We start from the raw sequence: 21,618 nt of genomic DNA, 5'->3' as shown, positions 1-21,618 counted from the left end.
TGTTTGTTGAATTAGTTGGTGATATACATAGGATAGTGGCATAGGAAAGTGTATTTAACATTAAAAAATTACAATTTACAGGCTTTATTTTCAGTTTCAGTTGCACCAGATCCTCTGAAACAAACATGTCTTTCTCTTTCAGAGATAAAAGATTATTTACTGGTGGCTAATGCACAAGCGGTCAGGGGGATTCCTCTTAATGTGTCTTCTCAGGAGGATGTCACCCTGCCGCTCACTGGCATGGCCGAAACCTTCTCTGGTTCTGGAGTGGAGTATGATGGGTCAGTGGAGACTGTGTTCTACAATGACAGAATGCGGCAGCTCATTTATAAATCACCCATCAATGGCACCAGTGAGTCCCTTGAAAACACACAGCTTTTTGTTGTTGTTTTTTAACAACTGTATATTAAACTGTTCAGTGGTCTTCAAACTTTTCAGGCCAAGTAACATTGATTGAATCCAAACAGCGATGTTAAAATTAATCTGATATTACAAATAAAACATGAGAAAATTCCACAAATTTAGTTTTAATTACTTTTTATATTAAGTTTTACAAATAATACAATAATACATTACAATATAATAATTATAATACAATATTATAATTAAAAAAATACAAATGTTTATAAAAAAATTATTTATATATATACAGCTATGGAAAAAATTAAGAGACCACTTAACATTGATTTCTGAACTTGGAGTGGTCTCTTAATTTTTTCCATAGCTGTATATATATATAAATATATATCAAATCTATATATATATATATATAAAATTATACATTTTCACCAATTTCAGTAATATTTTAATAAAATATCATTATTTTGTTGTTATTTCTCAGATCATGAGATTCTGACAGGTTACAGAGTGGGCTCTGTGGAGTCAATGGCTTATGACTGGACCTCTAAGATCCTCTTCTGGACATCCAGCACCTATCGCACCGTCTCAGCTTTTAAAGTAACAGATGGATCAAGACGGGACATTGTTAAAAACTTGAATTACCCCCGGGGTGTTGCTGTGCACCCCAGTGCAGGGTATGAGACATCATGGGCAAGAATACATAATTCAGAATAGAATCTTGTGCTAAATAAAACATCTCTACCCAGCCAGCAATGACATGTGGGGCCCAGATGAGGGCTTCATGGGCGGCAAATGTGGGCCCCATTATGGGCTTGCACCCGGGATCCACATTGGGGCAAGCCGTGGAAGCCCAGACGTACTAAAAGTGGGACCTGTAAGGGTACTGCATGGGTCTTAATTGGGCAATTCATGTCAGACCCATTTGGGCCCCACCTGCCCAAAGTGGGCTTTGCAACATGGCTACACAGATGGGCTTTAAATGGGATCTGTAAGAGTCTTATGTGGGTCCTAACTGAGCAATTCATGCCAAACCCATTTGGGCCCCACCTGCCCAAAGGGGTTTAAAGTGGGCTTGCACCCGGGATCCACATGGGGGCCAGCCATGGATGCCCAGATGGGTTTTAAGTGGGATCTGTAAGGGTCTTATGTGGGTCCTAACTGGGCAATTCATGCCAAACCCATTTAGGGCCCACCAGTCTGAAGGGGTTTAAAGTGGGCTTGCACCCAGGATCCACATGAGGGCCAGCCGTGGATGCCCAGGTGGGTTTTAAGTGGGATCTGTAAGGGTCTTATGTGGGTCTTAACCGGGCAATTCATGACAAACCCATTTGGGCCCCACCTGCCTAAAGGGGTTTAAAGTGGGTATGCACCAGGATTCAACCGTGAATGCCCATATGGGCTTAAAGTGGGCTCTGTAAGGATCTTATGTTGGTCCTAACTGGGCAATTCATGCAAGGTAAGCCCAACCATCCATTTAAAGAAACAATCTAAGAAAAATTAAAAATGAAGAATGAATGTAAGTACAAGATAAATACAAGACACTTGATGCTTTGAACTGCAAGAAATATATTAAATTGAACAACAAAAATTATCTTTAAAAAACAATGTCACAACATACGGTAAACTAAAAAATATATTTTAAAAAAATCTCTGAAAAAAAAACCCCTCCAAAAATACAATACAAAATACACTCATTTTAAAATACATTGTACAACAAACATAATCTTTAACAATAAAAATTTTACAACGTACTGGTAAATAATAAAAAAAAAATATATATATTTTTTTAAAAATGTCTGAAAAAAAGAAAACAAAACATCTCTCCAAAAAATACATCCAAAACAGTCATGGCGTTTTTGTTGTCGATGTTCTTTTTTACCCATAGATATATGAGCAATATCACACTCGTAGCCGTGCGATATGGCTGTATATCAGCACTCTGTGATTCGTCCGTAGGTAATCACTGCGTGCTGATATACAGCCATATCGCACGGCTACAAGTGTGATATTGCGTTTATACAACAGTTCGACGGCAGGACTTCGGTAAAGTTGGTTTTATATTCGCACATTCGGACTTATGATAAATTCAAACTTTCCAATAAATGTGCAATAAATTATCCCATACGGTAAAAAAAATTATTTTCAAATATATTTTTAAATATATTTCAAAACATACAAAAAATGGCCAAAAAATATATTCGCTATAAATATATTTTCACATATAAATATATTTTCTAAAAATATATTTTTTGGCAATTTTTTGTATATTTTAAAAAAATTATTTTCAAATATATTTATATAAATATATTTTCCTAAAATGTATTTTTTGTATATTTTTTAAAAATATATTTTCAAAATATATTTTACAAAAGCATTTAAAAATATATTTTGCCCTACATATATTTCAACCCAAGAAAATACATGTCACATTTGAAAAACTTTTATTTGTTGTCTATAACACGTGAACATTTGAATAAAAATCAGCAAGGAACATACTTTACAATGTTCAAAAAATTAACTTTTTTGCTTTCAAGAAGTCTCAGTTTCCCCACGTCAAATCCTCAAAGCCTCTTTGGACACATTTGGAAATCTCTTCTTTACTGTGAGACAAAAATCAGTTATTTTTTTAACTTAATGTTTCTAGTAAATTTTCCTTTCACTAAGTATTAACTTACCGTATATATGGCTGCCATGGTTTCCTCATCAAGGGCACTTCTTCTCTGTCTCTACCACTGTACTCATACAAAAGACAAAACACAATTACTGAACATCAGTACAGGTACAGGGGGCATGCACTTTGTCCTCTAACTAGTTTTGGATTTCCTGATATTTTTGTTTACACTGGAACTAAAACAATTACAGGTATACTGGATTTTAAAGATATTTAATGGGCATATTTTTAGACAGTACAGTAAAGAAACTGATGATTGAGGAGAGGTCGAATTAGCCTCTCTTTACACTTCTGCATTGCATTTTAACTTTTACAAATGAAGGGATAGTGGAATATCACAAAGTCACTCAGTTAAGCTAACTTAACAAAGGGATACTTACCCTCATGCTGTTCCAGTTGATTATGACATTCTCTTTTTCTGTGGAATACAAACAGAGATATTTAGAAAAATAATCCATCTCTGTGTGTTCACGCAAGAAGGTCAAAAACCAAAGTGAACATGACGGTAATCCACATGACCTCAGTTGATTAATCAACTTCTTCTGAAGTGAAACAATAGGTGTGTTTTTGGAAAATACTGTTATGTTAAATTTGTTACATTACAGATTTGCCAACTGTCCAATATGGGCTCAAAGTCAACATGTTGTAATTTGTGATGTGTTTTAAAGCTTGTGGAATCATTTGGATGTACAGACTTTAAAATATTAGTATTTTTCTAACACACACCTAGTGTTTCACTTCAACTAGGGTCATGTTGACTATTTCATGTTTTTTACTGTGAAGCTGTTTTGTATAAAGTGCCACAGAAATGAAGATGACTTGACTATGAACATTATCCTGTACCTGTGACTTGTGGTTCTCCAGCACAATCGTTGGGCTGGTGGGGCGGACAGCAAGTGGACAAGCGTCTTGACAGATGGTTTTGACCCGCACCTGTTCCAGACAGAAACAGATATTGACACGAGTGCAGAGAACATATGAATTCATAAATTACACAAATAAAATAATATAATTTGCTTAACAGTGCTTAATTAAAAAAAAAAAAAAAAAAAATCTACTTCTTAAAGTGTCTCATCATTCTCACCTTGTTGCTGTTGCACAAACCGTCTCTGCTTCTGCTACTAAAAATAAAAAATAGATTTTTTCAGTAATGAATGACACATGTAAACCTGTAAGTCGTGACAAATAAGCATCTTCTGTTACAAGCAACTTACTGAATCACTGGCTCAACTGGATAATCGAAAACAGCTTCATTCAGCAGAAAGTGAATAAAAATTATATTATAGTAAGGCTATTAATAATGACAATAATAATAGTAGAAAAATTGAGCGTATGAAATGCCATTAATGCCAAACCAGCATATGCCTGAACTTTAATAACGAGAAAATAACGTGTGCCTAATTAACAAGTTTAGTAAAACATTAAATTTAGCCCCCCCCCCCAAAAAAAACTTATGTTACAGGCGACTATCAGTGACAGGAGCATCATAGATCGACAACAGCAGGCAGCACGGTCTCCCAAACACTCTACAGCTGAAATAAATAAAAAAATATTAAACATTTTTTGTGTGTAACGTTAGTTTTCACTAGTGTCCAAATTAAAAACAACTAACTTTATAACGGAAATCTGAAAATATCAAATGCGTCTCATGTGAGCAAATAAACAAACAGGGCATTAATTTGACAAATAAAGTAAAAAAAAAAAAACCTTGACAATAAAACATTATACATTCAAAGTAGCAATGAACATTACATATGTGAAAAATGACGACTAAAAATAAAGTTATAACGTTAGCTCTTACCTTTTACTCCGAGAACTCCCGGTTGACTGACGACCGTTACAGTTCAAAATGACGCGCATGCGCAGTACTCCAAAAGTCCGTGAGCGCTGCTAGTGGTTTCCCATTCAAATTACGTCACAGTTAACATCCTACATCTAGCGATTTTATTGTATTTGATGTAGCTCTAAACGCTATATTACACTGACAATAAATTACAATTAAATAAATAAATTAATTAATTAAGTAATAGACTAAAACACACATTTGTGAGGTGCCATGATTACACAGATCTGTATTTTTTGGGAAGATATGTGAACAAAGTGTCAATGTGGAAAATATGTGTAAATTCATGTTTTTCTGTAAGTGTTTAAAATTCCTCAAACATAATGGATAGTTCGCAAGGCTTTCTTCCACGCACATTTGCATTGTCGACTGTAAGATTGAAATGTATTTTCTTGCGCCCTGAAATACATGTTTAAATATATTTTAAGTATATGAAGGTATATATTTTCAGTTTCAAAAAATATTTTGGCCAGATAAAATATTTTTTTTACCGTATGGGAATGTTTGCAAATTTTAAGCAGTGACATATATTGACAACCAACAATTGTCAACTTACAACATTTTTCACAGCCGATCAAAATAGGCAAGTATTGTTTTAATGGCATATTTACTTGTGAATGTCCATTGAATGTCCAATGTAGTGTGATTAACAAGGCTATTGAATACAGATGTCTGAATAGGCCAATTTCACACTTCCGGGTTTTTGGCTTCCGGAACGATCCACGCAGTGTAAAAGCTTTTCCGGTTACAGTGATAGATAGCCTCGATCAGAACCAGCTCGGGAATCAAAGTCGTTTTACGAATTAAATGTCATGAAAATGTTTGAACGTTCTTGGTGAATTATTGGTGAGACTACAGAGCTCTCATTAAGAGAATAAACAACTACATTCTTGCCTAAAAACTATTACAACTTCAGTTTGTGGTACAACAAGTAGTATTTGTAAAAATTGCGGTTGATTTGGTTGGCCGCCATGACGGTCACTTCAAATGGAGTGATACAAATGGTGAAAAGATAGGAGGAGTGCTGTTATCGCTGAAATATCGCATGGCTATCAGCCAATCAGATTCGAGAACCAGACAGAACTGTTGTATAAATATATATAAGACCCATATATGTGTTCCCAGTTCAAACCCATGCCCACTTGACCCATAAAAATTCTATGCAGGACCCATATGTGCATTCCCAGTTCAAACCCATGCCCACTTGACCCATAAATATGCCATTCAAGACCCATATATGTGTTCCCAGTTCAAACCCATGCCCACTTGACCCATAAATATGCCATTCAAGACCCATATATGTATTCCCAGTTCAAACCCATGCCCACTTGGCCCATAAAAATTCTATGCAGGACTCATATGTGCATTCCCAGTTCAAACCCATGCCCACTTGACCCATAAATATGCCATTCAAGACCCATATATGTGTTCCCAGTTCAAACCCATGCCCACTTGACCCATAAAAATTCTATGCAGGACCCATATGTGCATTCCCAGTTCAAACCCATGCCCATTTGGCCCATAAATATGCCATTCAAGACCCATATATGTGTTCCCAGATCAAACCCATGCCCACTTGGCTCATAAATACGTCATGCAAGACCCATATATGTGTTCCCAGTTCAAACCCATGCCCACTTGGCCCATGCCTGTCCCTTGTGGGGCCCATGTAATCAGCTCATATGGGCTTCCTATGTGGGACTCGTAGTACAAAACCTACATGGGACCCGCTGATTTCACCCAGCCAAAGCCCATGCCCACACAGTACCCATGGAACCCGTACTTAACCCATCTGGGCCCCACGTGTCATTGCTGGCTGGGTATTATGTAGTATAAATACAGAATAACATAATTACGTAATATAAGTACTAAATAATCATTAATTGTTCTTCAGATTTGAGCATTTGTGTTGTTTTTATTAATTATTATTATTAATTTTTTTTTTTGTTTAATTTTTTTATGGAACTTAATAGAGAGCTCTATTTTTAAATATTTAGATACCTCTTCTGGTCTGATTGGTACCGTCCAGCTGTGATCACCAAAGCATTCACAGATGGAAGCAATGCTGTTCCGCTAATTAACACAACACTTGGCTGGCCTAACGGACTTGCTGTGGATTACCTGTAAGGAAGTCCTCTTAAAATCGACAGTTTCCACTACCAACCATTTCTGAAATAGTTTGTAAATGAGATGGGTTTATTCACTTTCCATTCATATTTTATATTTCCTGACACAAGGATCAGTTTGGACTAAAAAAGAGGGCTAAAGGCTGAGGAATGTGTCTTGGAAAGAATTGTTTTTTTGCTCCACAGGATGGATAGGCTGTATTGGGTTGATGCGCAGCTGGACCGGATTGAGCATGTGAGCATTGATGGGCTAGACCGACAGGCCTTCTCCAGCATTGGACAAATCACTCACCCTTTCTCGCTTACGATACACACAGGTTGTCACTTCTGCGTTTATTCATTCATCTCACAGCCACATTATGGTGTTGATATTGAGAACTAAATATAGTTGATATAGTTGATATTGATATTGAGATTTTAAACTAAAAAAAACTGTTATACAGCAACTAAATATATATATTCTAGATGTGTTCCACTTGTCATTGACTGATCTGTATCCACCATTTTTAGATCATTTGTTTGTGTCAGACTGGAGGACGAATTCTGTTTTCCGAATGAGGAAGAGGGATGGTGGGGAAAATATAATCCTGCGAAAGGGCATCTCGGGCATAATGAATGTCAAGGCCTATTCAGCTGATCTCCAGGACTGTGAGTGAATTGCATAAACAGACAGAAGTTTAGTAAGCAAAAGCTTATCTGTGTCACTGGACTATTTAGACATGTTTTGACATGATGCCTAATAATGTGGGTTTTTTTTTTTTTTTTTTTTTTACAGAATGTCATTTTTTTAACTAAGCATTTTACTTCATTATGATGCCCGGACACTCAGACATTTTTTTACTTTATTCACCCCAAGAAAAATTTGAAATGAATTTTAATTCAGAAATTAAACGCAGGCTCATCATAGAAGAAGTGTATTCATGTTTATGTATTTTTTAATAAATAAATAGATGGGACAAAAAAAAAATGATCCTTGTACTTGTTAGATGTAAGGTGTTATTTTTCATATCCACCGTAAGTGATAATCAGCTACTGTAATCTCATTGCTGTGTACAGTATTCAAAAGCAGATGCAATCTGATTCCAAACGGCCGCTGCAGCCACTTCTGTTTCCCTACGCCCGCGTCCAGCCGTGTGTGTGGATGTCCCTATGGCATGAAGCTGCAGGAGAACCAAAGGGACTGTGTGAAGGATGACTCTGAGCCCCAACCAGATGATAACTGTGGAGACTATGCTTTTCCCTGCGACGGGGGGCGATGCATACCAAATTCTTACCGCTGTGACGGTGTGAACGACTGTATCGACAAAACAGACGAAACCAACTGCACAGATCCAGGTTTGTATGTGCATGTGAGTGTGCTTGAGCACTACACATAAAGACCTAGACATGTCTTAAACATCTCATTTCACCTATTTAATCAGGTACAACCTGCTCTCCATATGCCTTCACCTGTGGGAACAAGCACTGCATCCCTGCTAGATGGCGCTGTGATGGACACGATGACTGTGGTGATGGGACAGATGAGGATAACTGTCCCACACGTGGTCCAACCACCTGCTCATCCAACCTCTTCGCTTGCACCAATGGAAACTGCATCCCAAAAGCGTGGGTGTGTGATGCCTTCAATGACTGTGGCGATGGTTCTGATGAGAGAGAGTGCAGTGAGTATTGAAGATTTTGGAGGAAGTTCAGGAAATACATAAAAAGGGGTGGATGTAGGGTCAGCGATTATGCAGAAATGCTTATTGGCAAAGACAAAAAAATAGATTCTGAAAAGTCCTAGAAGCCCACCCCTAGCACAGCTTTAAGTTAATTATATAACCACTATCATTCTCCTCTGTCCTTTTCCAGATTCCACCATCACCACCTGCCAGCCTGGCTTTTTCCTGTGCCCAGATCACCGCTGTATCTATAACTCTTATGTCTGTGATGGAGACCAGGACTGTTTGGATGGCTCTGATGAGAAGGATTGTGGTAAAAGAGTGATTTGATTTTTAAAGGTTTAGTTCACCCAAAAATGAAAATTCTGTCATTAATTAATCACCCTCATGTCGTTCCACACCCGTAAGTCCTTCGTTCATCTTCGGAACAAATCAGATTTTTTTAAAAATCTGATGGCTCAGTGAGGCCTGCATTACCAGCAAGATAGTTAACACTTTCAGATACCCAGGAAGATACTAAAGACATATTTAAAACAGTTCATGTGACTACAGTGGTTCAACCTTAATGTTATGAAGCGACGAGAATACTTTTTGTGCACCAAAAAAACGAAATAATGACTTTATTCAACAATATCTAGTGATAGGCGATTTCAAAACACTGCTTTGTGAAGCTTTGGAGATTTGGAAGTTTCGAATCAGTTCATAGCGTGTATCAAACTGCCAAAGTCACACCCCCCAGTGGTGAACCATTGAATTTCGAAACACTTATGACATAACAAAGCCTCGTTTACTGAAATCACGTGACTTTGGAAGTTTGATACATGCTCCGAGCCACTGATTTGAAACAAAAGATTTGTAAAGCTTCAAAGCTTCATGAAGTGTCATGAAGTGTTTTGAAATCAACCATCACTAGATGGTTGAATTAAGTCGTTATTTTGTTTTTTTTGGCACACAAAAAGTATTCTTGTTGCTTCATAACATTAAGGTTGAAGCACTGTAGTCACATGAACTGTTTTAAATATGTCTTTAGTAGCTTTCTGGGCATCTGAAAGTGTTATTTATCTTGCTAGCAATGGAGGCCTCACTGAGCCATCGGATTTTATTAAAAATATCTTAATTTGTGTTCCGACAATGAGGGTGGGTAATTGATGACAGAATTTTCATTTTTGAGTGAACTAACCCCCTTAAGTTAATGGCTTGCACTCATATGATCCACTTAAAGTCAGCATGAAATAGAAAATGTATTTTCTAAATACATGTTGTATATGTTATTGTAAAAATTCATCCATGCATATGTTTCATTTCATTTTTCACCTTGTAATGTTTAATAAAAAGTAATAAATTGCCCTTTCAATGAAAACAACACTTTTCTCTGGTGACGTATGCACGTTTTGCAGGATTTCTTCAATCATTTAATCCACCTAAACCCCGCCCCTCCAAGCTTGTTCCTCCACTTTTGACAGCAATGACCATATTTTAAAATTGAAATCAACTGTCAATGCATAGAGCTATGTCCCCACCCTACATTTTTTCTTTGTTGATAATATGTTACACTCGGCTGTACATCACAATACAGAAGAAAAGATCAGTTAATAGTTCTGTTTTATTGTGACTTTAATAAACATGAATGACATGAATGTTGTGTGTTTTGGGTAGTGTACTCTTGTGCAACATACCAGTTTGCATGTGCCAGTGGAGACCAGTGTGTGAGTCAGAGCTACCGCTGTGATGGGGTTTATGACTGCAGGGACCACTCAGATGAGAGCGGCTGTCGTAAGTTATCTGTGTTTAGAAGTCCACTTTCAGCTTGGTTTTAAGGGGTTCATATGACATAAATTTGATAATTTTAAGATTTTTTTTTTGCAGTTAACAGTGACACCATGTCTGTGAAAAAAACACCTTGATGTACTATGGAAGTAAATCAGTCTTTAGTTTACATATTTGATATCATTGATATAAGGCACTTTCAACCAACATAACAGGGTTTGCAATTCTTTCATAATTATTTATTGTCAACCTCAAAGTATTTTAATCTCTATTAATTTTCCACAAGGTTTACAAATTTCACAAATATTTAAATACAGTTTAAAACCTTGATTTCTGTAGTTTTTTTTGTAATTTTCTAATAACATTAAATAAACATCAAAATTAAATAATACACATATATAAAAATAATAAAATGTATGATTTTAATTGTTGTTGTCATCTATCATATCTAATAGTTTTCAAAACAGAAACATAGGATTATATATGTTAAATACTTCATCATCATCTTAATATGTATATAAGAGACTATAAGTTACTAAATGTGTATATATTTTGATTTTTGCATTAATAATTAGCAATTAGTGTTAATAAAATAATGCTAGTGATGACTAATAGCTGGTATTTCATGTGCAGCCACACGTGGGCCAGGTCTGTGCCATGACAATGAGTTCCAGTGCCAGGTTGACGGATTTTGCATTCCGAAAGTGTGGGAATGTGATGGCCATCCAGACTGTGAGGACGGCTCTGATGAGCACAATGGCTGCCCACCCCGTACCTGTAGTTCTGTACAGTTCCAGTGTGCTAATGGAAACTGTGTGCCTCAGAGCTGGGTTTGTGATGGGGATAATGACTGCAGGGATATGAGCGATGAAACAAACTGTCCCACGCCACCATTCAGCTGCCCATCAGGTCAGTGGTTGTGTCCCACAGACCAGGTGTGCATCACAGAGGCTCAGGTGTGTGATGGCCAGAGAGACTGCCCCAATGGAGCTGACGAGTCTCCCCTCTGCAGTGAGTACTACTGCTGCTCGAGTAAAACAGTTGTTAAATGTTTATGAACTCCTGCTATTCTGTCTCTTTCTTTGTCATTTTTTGTCTTTTTAGATGAAGATGACTGTCAGGTGAATAATGGGGGCTGCAGTCATGGATGTATTCAGGGTCCATTTGGAGCTCAGTGTACCTGTGACCCAGGATTTCAACTGCTGAATGACTCAAAGACCTGCAATGACATAAATGAGTGTCTGATCCCTGGATTCTGCAGTCAAACCTGCTTCAATGAGCGTGGCTCCTTCCGATGCTACTGCCAAGATGGCTACCAGCTGGAGCCAGATGGACGTACATGCAAAGCCACCTGTAAGTAAAATCTCTATCATTTACACATCAAACATGATTGAACTAAGACTTTTTTGAAGTACATCATGTACAGTAAGCATTTCTAGTCAAATATCCAAGAACTCAATGGTTTTAAGGCTAGTTCACACTGCTCCAACTAACTCCAAATCTAAAACATTTCTTGTAAAATAGCTTCAAAAAATGTTTTGTAAAGTAGTATAAGGATTAAATCTGCTGAAAATGTGTAATCTGTTCCAGCCCCAGGTGATGCCTTACTTCTGGTGGCCAGACGCAGTCAGATCGTCGCCAACCGCATCTATTTCAGGCCACCCCTTGTCAATCCCATAGTCAGTGGCGTGAGCATCGTTGCTGTAGACTTTGATAATGTCAATAAAAGAGTCTACTGGGGTGATTCATCTGAGAAAATGATCTATAGTTCGTTCCAGAATGGCACAGACAAGAAAAAGGTAAGTAATTAGAAGATATAAAGATTGGTCTAGTTATCTTGTAGGGCTTATGAATTTCATTTTATAGATATATTGCTTTTACATTCATCAAGTACAGTTTGGGATTAATTCATTTGGTAATGCCGATATGTTAGGTGTTCTCATCAGGCCTGATGGTGCCTGAGAGTATAGCAGTGGATTGGGTTGGTAGAAACATTTACTGGACCGACTATGTCATGGAGAACATTGAAGTTGCCACTCTGGATGGCCGCTTCCGGAAGATTCTGATTACCAAGAATGTCACCAGCCCTCGAGGACTGGCTCTAGATCCCCGCAACCAGTATGCATTACTGATTTGTTGCTATTTTTTGTCTTAAAACATTTTGAGAGACTCTTGAAATTTTAAATTCAAACAAAAATGAAAATTCTGTCATCATTTACTCACCATGCCATTCCAAACCCATAAGACTTATGTTCATTTTTTATAAACAGAAATGGTATACACAGTATGGTAAACAGAAGCTCAAATGTTGGAGAATGAACCTCACTGGTTCTCTTGTGTCAGGCAAGCACATTTGAGATTCTGTCTTGAAAACCATATTTGATGTGCTCTATGTATGTGTGTTAATCAATGTTTGTGTGAGAATACAATCCTAAATTAAATATTTTTATCATAAAAGTGATTGTGTCATTTCATTTAAATGGCTTGATTCATATGCATTACTTTTACGATCTCGTTATGGACTTTCTGAACTTTCAGTAGAGGGACAGAAATCTCTCAGGTTTCATTAAAATATCTTAATTTGTGTTTTGAAGATGAACGAAAGTCTTATGGGTTTGAAATGACATGAGGGTCAGTAAATGATGACAGAATTTTCATTTGTGTGTAAACAGTCCTTTTAAGATCACTTAAGGTGGAGTCTTGTTTCAAAAAATCATAATTCCTTCTATTTTTTCTCAGTACCAATCTAATGTTCTGGTCAGACTGGGGCCAGAACCCTCGCATAGAACAGGCTAGTATGGATGGAATTGCAAGAAGAGCAATTGTGACTAGTAAGGTATACTGGCCCAATGGACTCACCCTGGATTACACAACTAGAAGACTATACTTTGTTGACGCCTACCTGAAATATATTGATTACTGTGACTACGATGGCAAAAACAGGCATCAAGTTTTTGCAAGTGACATGGTAAATTCCTGGTTAAAAAACATCTATATTTTGCATGTAGTATAAGGGCACAGTCTGAGTTTATCTGGTGTCATATTTTTCATTCATCACACATCTCTGTGCCTGCAGGTTCTTCAGCAACCCCATGGCATAACCATCTTCGAAGACAGCATCTACTGGAGTGACCGCTACACAAGTCAAATCATGAGGACTAACAAATTTCATGGAGGAAACATCACCACCCTTCTGACCAGTGTGTACCAGTGCATGGGCATCGTCATGGATCACCCCGTCAAGCAACCTTTAGGTTAGGTTTTCATGTAGGTTATTAATGAAAGGAATTCTGGCATTTTTTTTCACTAAACTAACATAGTCTGTTGGCTCCCATACAGCACTTAACCCCTGTGAGAACCATCCATGCAGTCAGCTGTGTCTGCTATCGACCTTAAGACCCCGATACTACAGGTGTGACTGCCAATCTGGCTGGACCCTTGCCAGCGATGGTCGTACTTGTACTAAAGGTCAGAGTCTTGACAAAATTACTGTGTGCCATCTGAGTTCTTGAGGTCTTATGGCCCTTTACTTGACTTAATGATGCTGTAATACTTATTTTTCCTAGATGACACACCATTCTTGATGGTCATGAGAGATACAGTGATTATGGGAATCCCTCTCAACCCCAATGACACGTCCAACAATGCCATGGCACCAATTTCAGGCATCACACAGGGCCGAGATATTGATTTTGATGACCAAGAGCAGTTTGTCTACTGGGTGCAAGGCACTGTCAGTAAATCAGTCAATATCTTATAACATTGTTTTTAAATTAACTCATAACATTACTCATAAACTGATTTTTAAACTATTAAACAATATTTTACAGTCAAATTAGTGCTACGAGATAATACTGAAAGATTAAGAGAAAATAATGAGAAGGAACATTTATAAGAAAAAAAAATAAGAAAGAAAATAAAAATAGGAAACACTTTAATACTATACTTCATAAGGATACTAGTGTTTATCATGAAACTAAGGTTGAATTTTTCCTCCAGGGCTCAATTTATAGAAGCAATACAGATGGAGCCAATCGAACTCAGTTTGCACCAGCTGCTATCATTGGTTCCCCCTCTGGTCTTGCTTTTGATTGGATAACACGAATCATGTACTACACTAATCCCTCGGTTAAGGCCATTGAGGTGAACATCATAATTTCTTAAGAACATTAACACACATCACCATATTATATCATATCAATTGATTGAATTAATATGTAATATATAATTTATTTAATTATTTTATCTATTATTTTTATTTTTTCCCTTCTCCCCCCAAAAGGTTATCAGGGTTGATGGATCTCAATATTACAGGAAGACTATCATCACAAACACAGGGAAACCAGAGGGAGCTGGAGAACCGATAGGAATAGCTCTTGATCCAGCCAGGGGGTAAACACTTTTTGTGACTAGTACACATTGGTCCTGTACTAATGCTTTAGTTATTAAATGTACTGTCATCATCCACTTACCCATGCAGGAAACTCTTCTGGACAGACAGAGGTTCAGACAGTGGAGTACCACCAAAGGTGGCAAGTGTAGACATGGATGGTGGGAACCTCAGAAACCTCTACACTGGTAACTTGGGCAATGTTGAGTTCATCGCTGCAGACATAGAGGCCAGGAAGATATACTGGGGTGTCCCTCAAACTGGAATGGTGAGACATCAATTGCTCATAAATCCACATGCAGAAATAATTCATTTCACTTTCATTTCATGCACTTGCACTATTTTCCTGCTATTTCTCTGTGATCGGCAGATTGAGTGTGGAACCATGGATGGTGCAAGCAGGGTGACCATTGTGAGTGGTCTGTCTCACCCCTGGGGCATCACTGTCTACCAACATTACCTGTATTACACTGACCTTGACTATGAGGTCATTGAGAGAGTGGACAAAAACACAGGCGCAGACATGGTGGTGATGAGGAGTGGCATGGCAGGGTTGCGGGCACTGAAAGTGCATGCCAGAGACAGTGAGTTATGCAGTGCAATTTGCTCCTTATTTGAAGTAAAGGATAACTGATTGACATGGTGTCATCTATGAGCTCTGCTAACTTGTGTTGGTATGAAAAAAGAGTGACCCTGGAGTGATACAAGATAAATGAAAGGAGCAATATTTTGATCTTGTATGTTGCCATGGACGGTGGTCCAATATTCAGACTAGCATTTAAAAAAAAATATTTAACCTCTAAATGCCAGTATGACGAATGAAAAACAACTATTCTTTTCAGAAACAAGATAATACCTTTAATAAATTTATTTTCTGTTCACTATCAATTCATTAAATCCAGACTCTGCTGGCACTACCAATGCTTGCAGTACAAACAATGGAGGCTGTCCCCACCTGTGTCTGCCTAAACCTGATGGACAGAAGACATGTGCCTGCACCACAGGTTTTATCCCATCTCAGGATGGGTCTCAATGTGAGCAGTATGACTCTTATGCTATAGTGTCCTCTTCCAAATTTATTAGAGGATTCCACATCAACAGCTCTGACCACTCTGAGGCCATGGTTCCTGTAGGAGCAAGTGAGTATTGGTTACAGTATGCTAAGCGCTTTGATTTTTGTTAGAGAGAAAGTTTTGAAAACCCTGGCAACATAGCTTAATGGGTAATGGCAATGGTAATGGTAATATCTATTCTTAAATATATTTGAAAATAAAAGAAAACATTAGACACTTCAAAAAGTCTGCGAGATTTTTTTTTTTATAAATGTTGTGTAAATAATGATAAAGTACAATGAATAAAATACTAATTCTACTAGTAATATTTAAATATGAATACATAAAATGTTTTATTTTTTCAAAATATTTTTCCTATTAGATATAATGTTGTATAACTAATAACAATTAAAATAGAATTTATATAGAAAAAAAATCAAAATTAAATAAATAATAATAAGTCATTTATTTTATGAAAAAAAAATAGATTTTTCTATAAGATACACCAAGGAAGAGAGTGGCAATGAAAAACTGTCTGAAGAAACTTTGTTTTCATAAAACTATTCACAAATTTGGTATACTATGGTATAGTATATTGATTTGGTATATTGTCTCGCTGTTAAAACTTTCTTAATGCTTACTGAATAGTTTGAGAGAAAACCAAAATATTTAGAAAAAATATATAATGTGTAAATAATAATAAATCGAATAAATCATATATACAATATTTAAATATAGCTAATAAATAATAATAAAAATTACACCGTAGATTAGTACTATGATGTAGTATTGCATAATACAAAATATAATGTGCTTTTATTCTGTAGGTACTTACTCAATTATTGACAAGCTGGACATGCACATCGCCTCTGGATTCCTGTACTGGATTGATAACAGCACCTACTCATCCTACAGAGGCATTTACAGGACCAAGACAGATGGCTCACGCTATTCTACTGTCATCAGTCAGTTGGGCACTGGAAGGATTCAGGGTTTGGCGGTAGATTGGATCGCAGGTAAATTACTGTGAAAATGAAGTAACACCATATATACTTGTGAAAATGCCTTTATGTGTTTGTATACATTAGGCTGATCCTTGTTTTTTTTGTCAGGAAACTTGTACTTCACTAATGCATTCACCTCTCAGACATACCTTGAGGTGTTACGTCTGAACACAAGCATTCAACTGACCCTGCTGAAGAGTTCAGTGGATCGTCCTCTAGATCTTGCCGTCAGCCCCAAATTGCGTCTCCTTTTCTGGACTGACGCTGGCCAGTCACCTAAGATTGAAAGCGCACTTTTGGATGGTACCAATCGGACAGTTCTTGCCTCTGAGAGCCTGTCATCCCCCCGAGGCCTTACAATCGACTATACCAGTGACTTCTTGTATTGGGTTGATGACACTCTGGATATGATATCTCGCATGGCACCTGATGGTTCTCAGCGGCAGATTGTACGCTACGGTAGTCGCTACCCCGCGCCATACAGTGTTGCCATATTTGGTGAATACATGCTGTGGGTGGATCGCAAACTGGGCAAACTCTTCCAGGCTAGTAAGCTTCCTGGGAATACAGACACACCTGAGGTGATCCGAGATGGCATTGAGGATCTGACTGATGTCGGAGTGTTTGACTTGCATGTTCAGCCCACTTCTGCCAACCTGGTGGGCTTCAACCCGTGCCAAGAGGACAATGGGCGCTGCCAACAGTTTTGTTTTGCAATGCCTGAGCAGCAGCAGCCCAAATGTGGCTGTGCCCATGGCTCTTTGCTCAGCAATGGAGTCTCGTGTGGCTTCGGTCTGGATGAGTACCTGATCTTCACCACGGATTACACCGTGAACAGCATGAGGCTGGACCCAGAGGACCACAGCACCCCATTTCCCACCTTTAACCTGGGCTACGGCGTTTTAGCCACAGAGTTTGACTTCCAAGACAAGAGAGTGTTCTTTACCCAGTATGTGGGTTTAGGCAGGAGTAAAATAGGATACATCACAACCACGAGCAGCACTAGCCCACCGATCACCATAGCCAGCGGTACAGTCTAATGCTTTAACGTTCTTCAAATGAATAAGCAGAAACCAGCCAGTAACAATGTTAAAGTGTTCTCTGCTTTCTTTTCATCTGTTAGATCTGAATGATCCTGAAGGTCTGGCCTATGATTGGATCCACAAGCGTCTTTATTTCACAGATTATTACAACCGGAGTGTGCAGTCTATGGGAATAGATGGCCAAAACCGTTCCTTCATTGCACATGGCGACCGCCCCAGAGCTATCGTAGTGGATCCCTGCTATGGGTAATCATGGAGATTCATCACAGGCATCTATTGTTGTTGCCATCACCAGTTTATCGTTGTTACATCTCATTTCATTATTTTTCAACTGTGAAACAACGGGCCACCTTCTGCAAAAACTGATGAGTGTAAAAAATTCAAGGCACATGTACAATTTGAGCATAAAGAGTATCTGACTATGTGTGTGTACAGTAAGCATACATACCCAGGCATACACGTAAAAATCAAAGTATGCTTTGGCCTTTAATCCTGATATTCATTTTCATGGTTTCACACTGTACATTTGTAAACCCCTTGTCAACAGTTTTATTTGTATTTGTAATTTTATAATGCCTTGTCTCACTCTTGCACTTTGATTTGGTTATATATTCCTGGACACTGGTTCAGATAGTTCCAGCCAGATTAGTCTAAAAAAAAATCAAGAATTGCTCTCTGAAAACTGATTTTGCTCACACAGATACATGTACTGGACCGACTGGGGATCCCCTGCAAAAATTGAACGAGCCACACTTGGTGGAAACTTCCGGTTCCCTATCATAAACACAAGTCTTTCTCAGCCTAATGCTCTATCTTTGGATTATGAGGAACGACTGCTCTACTGGGCTGATGCAACACTGTGAGTTTTTCTACTAACCTACTAGTCATTTTACATCATTTTTAGTGCAGAAAGACGAAACATTCAACTGACAAACTAATGTTTCACTTTCTCACTCACAGGGATAAGATTGAGCGTGCCTCTTTGACTGGAGAAAACAGGGAGGTCGTTCTTAGTCAGACACAGTACCCGTTTGCTCTAACAGTGTTCGAGCAGGATATCTACTGGTCTGACTGGAACACACGGATTGTGTACCGCGCCAACAAGGATGACGGTACTGGCCTGACTATAATGGCCACTGATCTCCAATATAGACCCAATGACATCCACGTGTTCTCGGCCAGTAGGCAGGAAAGCTGCTCAAGTCCTTGCCAGCTGTTCAACGGAGGATGCAGCCATGTTTGTGTCCCAGGTCAGTCTAGTGTCCCATGCCAAGTATGCATGTTATAACCAATCAGTGCACATCGATCTGAAAGGCACCAATTTGACTTCTAAGAAACTGTTGAACATACATGCAGTGGGCATCAAAAGTCTGAGACTTAAATTACAACCTTCAAATTAATTTTAATTAAATTAGTAGTTAAATTAAAAATTAAAATAGAAACCTGAAATATAAGAGGAAATTTTAGGATTTTTAAAAAATGAAAGCAAAGAAATGTTACAATATTTATTGATAAAATATTTCAGATTCTGCACTACAAGTCACTAATCATCAAAGTAAATTTCACTATGTAAATTTGTGACATTGATCATGTGATTTTGGACATACATTCAGATATTCTTCAATTGAAGTTCAAGATCATATGCAACATGGATCCATTTTATGTGTTCTCAGATTTTTGGACCCAAACTTACCCTAGTGAAAAAAAAGTATACTTTATTGTAGTTTAAATATATATTCCCTTTTTCTATAGTACACTGCAAATATACTAACAAAACATGTACTATCATTAAATATATAAAAAGTATATTAGTATCATACTTTCACAATGCAACTTTTAACACACTTTAAAATAATTGTACTTATCTAAAAAATATATTTTAGAAAAATATACTTGAAGTGTAAGTTCAGTTTATTTTTGAAAAGTGTATTTATTTGCACTTTATAAAAATATATTTGAAGTATATTTTAACAGTGTGCTGAAAATGATCATTGTAACAATGCACTGAAAGTATATTTAAAAAATACATTATTTAATATCCTGAAGTTGTAGTGTATCTAATGTTAAATTTGAGTATATTTTTTAAGTTGACTTCTTCATCCTTGGAATTCATTATATTACTTGTGCTATTTATTTCAGTATGAATGCATTACAAGCCCATTTAGCATATGCAGTGTTGCCTATACAATTTCCAAATATATGTAAATTTTTATTAAGTTTACACTGGCAGAATAATTTTACAATCGTACACACAAATCGTACTCGGTTACTAACGTAACCTCGGTTCCCTAAGATATGGAACGAGTACTGCGTATGGGAAAAGTCTCCCTTTTTCCCCGTTACTGAAGCCTTTTTCAATAACGCAGTGTAACTGCACCGTCATTGGTTCACTCATAGACAAGTTGTTGAACCAATGATGGCGTGGCATAGCTGTGCGACCTATGGCGAGAAAGCACGCGAACTTTCCCACCGAAATGGGCAGGGTTAAGGGCTATATAAGCAGGCGTTTCGCCATAGGATTTCAGGCCAATCGACTGAAGCGACGACACTGAAGCCGCAGCCTTGTGGCATGGCAAGTAACGCAGTACTCGTTCCGTATCTCAGGGAACCAAGGTTACGTTAGTAACCGAGTACGTTCCCTTTCGATACTTCACTCGTACTGCGTATGGGGAACGAATTCAACCGCGCCGTGCCACGGCAGGGAACAACATAACTTGTTTTGGACACCGAGAGGGGACCAAGAGAGCAAGTAAGAAGGCCAAAGCCATTGTTAACCCTTGTCACACTACAAGAGGAGATAACTCCTGAATAGGCGAGAGGCGGAACTCGAAGAGGCCGCCTCACTACACCGAGAGGACCCGAGCTTGTAAGGTCAGAACGTCCAGATGATAGAACCTGACAAAAGTGGACGGCGAGGACCAGCCGGCCGCCTCACAGATGTCCTTAATGGAAACTCCATTAGACCAGGCCCAGGAGGAAGCCATTCCTCTAGTGGAATGGGCCCTAAATCCTATGGGGCATTCAATGCCCAAGGAGGAGTAACAGAGATTAATTGCGTCGACTATCCAACGCGAAAGACGTTGCTTTGAGACCGAAGACCCTTTGGTGCAGTTGAGGGTTAAAGGCCTGAGGTCAGCTGAACTCAGCGGCTCAAAAGGGTTACCCTTGAGAGCCCTAAGGACCAAAGAAAGGTCCCAAGTGGGAACAGTAAGGGGAAGAGGAGGATTTAATCGCCTAGAACCTCTTAAGAAACGTACCACAAGGTTGTTTCGACCCACTGACTGTCCAGCGATAGGAGCATGAAACGCCGTGATGGCTGCTACGTATACTTTGAGCGTTGAAGGGGTGCGCCCCAGGTCTAAACGCTCTTGGAGGAAAGACAGTATCGGAGATACGTCACACTCCACGGGGTCTATGTTGCGTGTGGAACACCAATCAACAAAGACCGACCATTTCTGGGCATAGAGGCGTCTCGTTGACGGGGCTCTCGTATCTAGTATGTCCCTGGGGAGGTCAGTCGGCTCCCATTGAGGGACCAGAGGTGTAGAGCCCAGAGCCCTGGCTGGGGGTGCCAGATTGTTCTGTTTGCCTGAGAGAGGAGATCCCGTCTCAGAGGAATGGGCCACGGGGCTCTCGTGGAGAGCCTGAACAGCTCTGAGGACCAAGTCTGGCTCCTCCAGAGCAGGGCCACCAGAAGGACT

General features: G+C 38.4%; 1 protein-coding gene across 4 annotated transcripts in view; it reads left to right on the top strand.

Moving 5' to 3' along the window:
• The window catches only part of lrp2b (low density lipoprotein receptor-related protein 2b), a 64,438-nt gene that overhangs the window by 10,779 nt on the left and 32,041 nt on the right, over positions 1–21,618 (top strand). For 3 of the 4 annotated variants that reach the window (XM_067368848.1, XM_067368847.1, XM_067368850.1), the window contains exons 16-41: positions 143–352; positions 842–1,034; positions 6,872–6,997; positions 7,187–7,317; positions 7,511–7,648; positions 8,057–8,335; positions 8,422–8,661; positions 8,852–8,974; positions 10,318–10,434; positions 11,062–11,439; positions 11,533–11,781; positions 12,019–12,227; positions 12,362–12,546; positions 13,168–13,396; positions 13,505–13,682; positions 13,768–13,896; positions 13,995–14,161; positions 14,428–14,571; positions 14,711–14,820; positions 14,909–15,402; positions 15,721–15,957; positions 16,698–16,886; positions 16,983–17,903; positions 17,998–18,163; positions 18,618–18,776; positions 18,878–19,167. In XM_067368848.1, coding sequence (XP_067224949.1) covers positions 143–352; positions 842–1,034; positions 6,872–6,997; positions 7,187–7,317; positions 7,511–7,648; positions 8,057–8,335; positions 8,422–8,661; positions 8,852–8,974; positions 10,318–10,434; positions 11,062–11,439; positions 11,533–11,781; positions 12,019–12,227; positions 12,362–12,546; positions 13,168–13,396; positions 13,505–13,682; positions 13,768–13,896; positions 13,995–14,161; positions 14,428–14,571; positions 14,711–14,820; positions 14,909–15,402; positions 15,721–15,957; positions 16,698–16,886; positions 16,983–17,903; positions 17,998–18,163; positions 18,618–18,776; positions 18,878–19,167 — 5,991 coding nt within the window. The remainder of the gene's footprint in view (positions 1–142; positions 353–841; positions 1,035–6,871; positions 6,998–7,186; positions 7,318–7,510; positions 7,649–8,056; positions 8,336–8,421; positions 8,662–8,851; positions 8,975–10,317; positions 10,435–11,061; positions 11,440–11,532; positions 11,782–12,018; positions 12,228–12,361; positions 12,547–13,167; positions 13,397–13,504; positions 13,683–13,767; positions 13,897–13,994; positions 14,162–14,427; positions 14,572–14,710; positions 14,821–14,908; positions 15,403–15,720; positions 15,958–16,697; positions 16,887–16,982; positions 17,904–17,997; positions 18,164–18,617; positions 18,777–18,877; positions 19,168–21,618) is intronic. The other variant, XM_067368849.1, reaches the window with a different exon arrangement.

This window comes from Chanodichthys erythropterus, chromosome 19, assembly GCF_024489055.1.
Source record: "Chanodichthys erythropterus isolate Z2021 chromosome 19, ASM2448905v1, whole genome shotgun sequence".
NCBI lineage: Eukaryota > Metazoa > Chordata > Actinopteri > Cypriniformes > Xenocyprididae > Chanodichthys > Chanodichthys erythropterus.
This window is presented reverse-complemented; position numbering and strand designations above follow the sequence as displayed.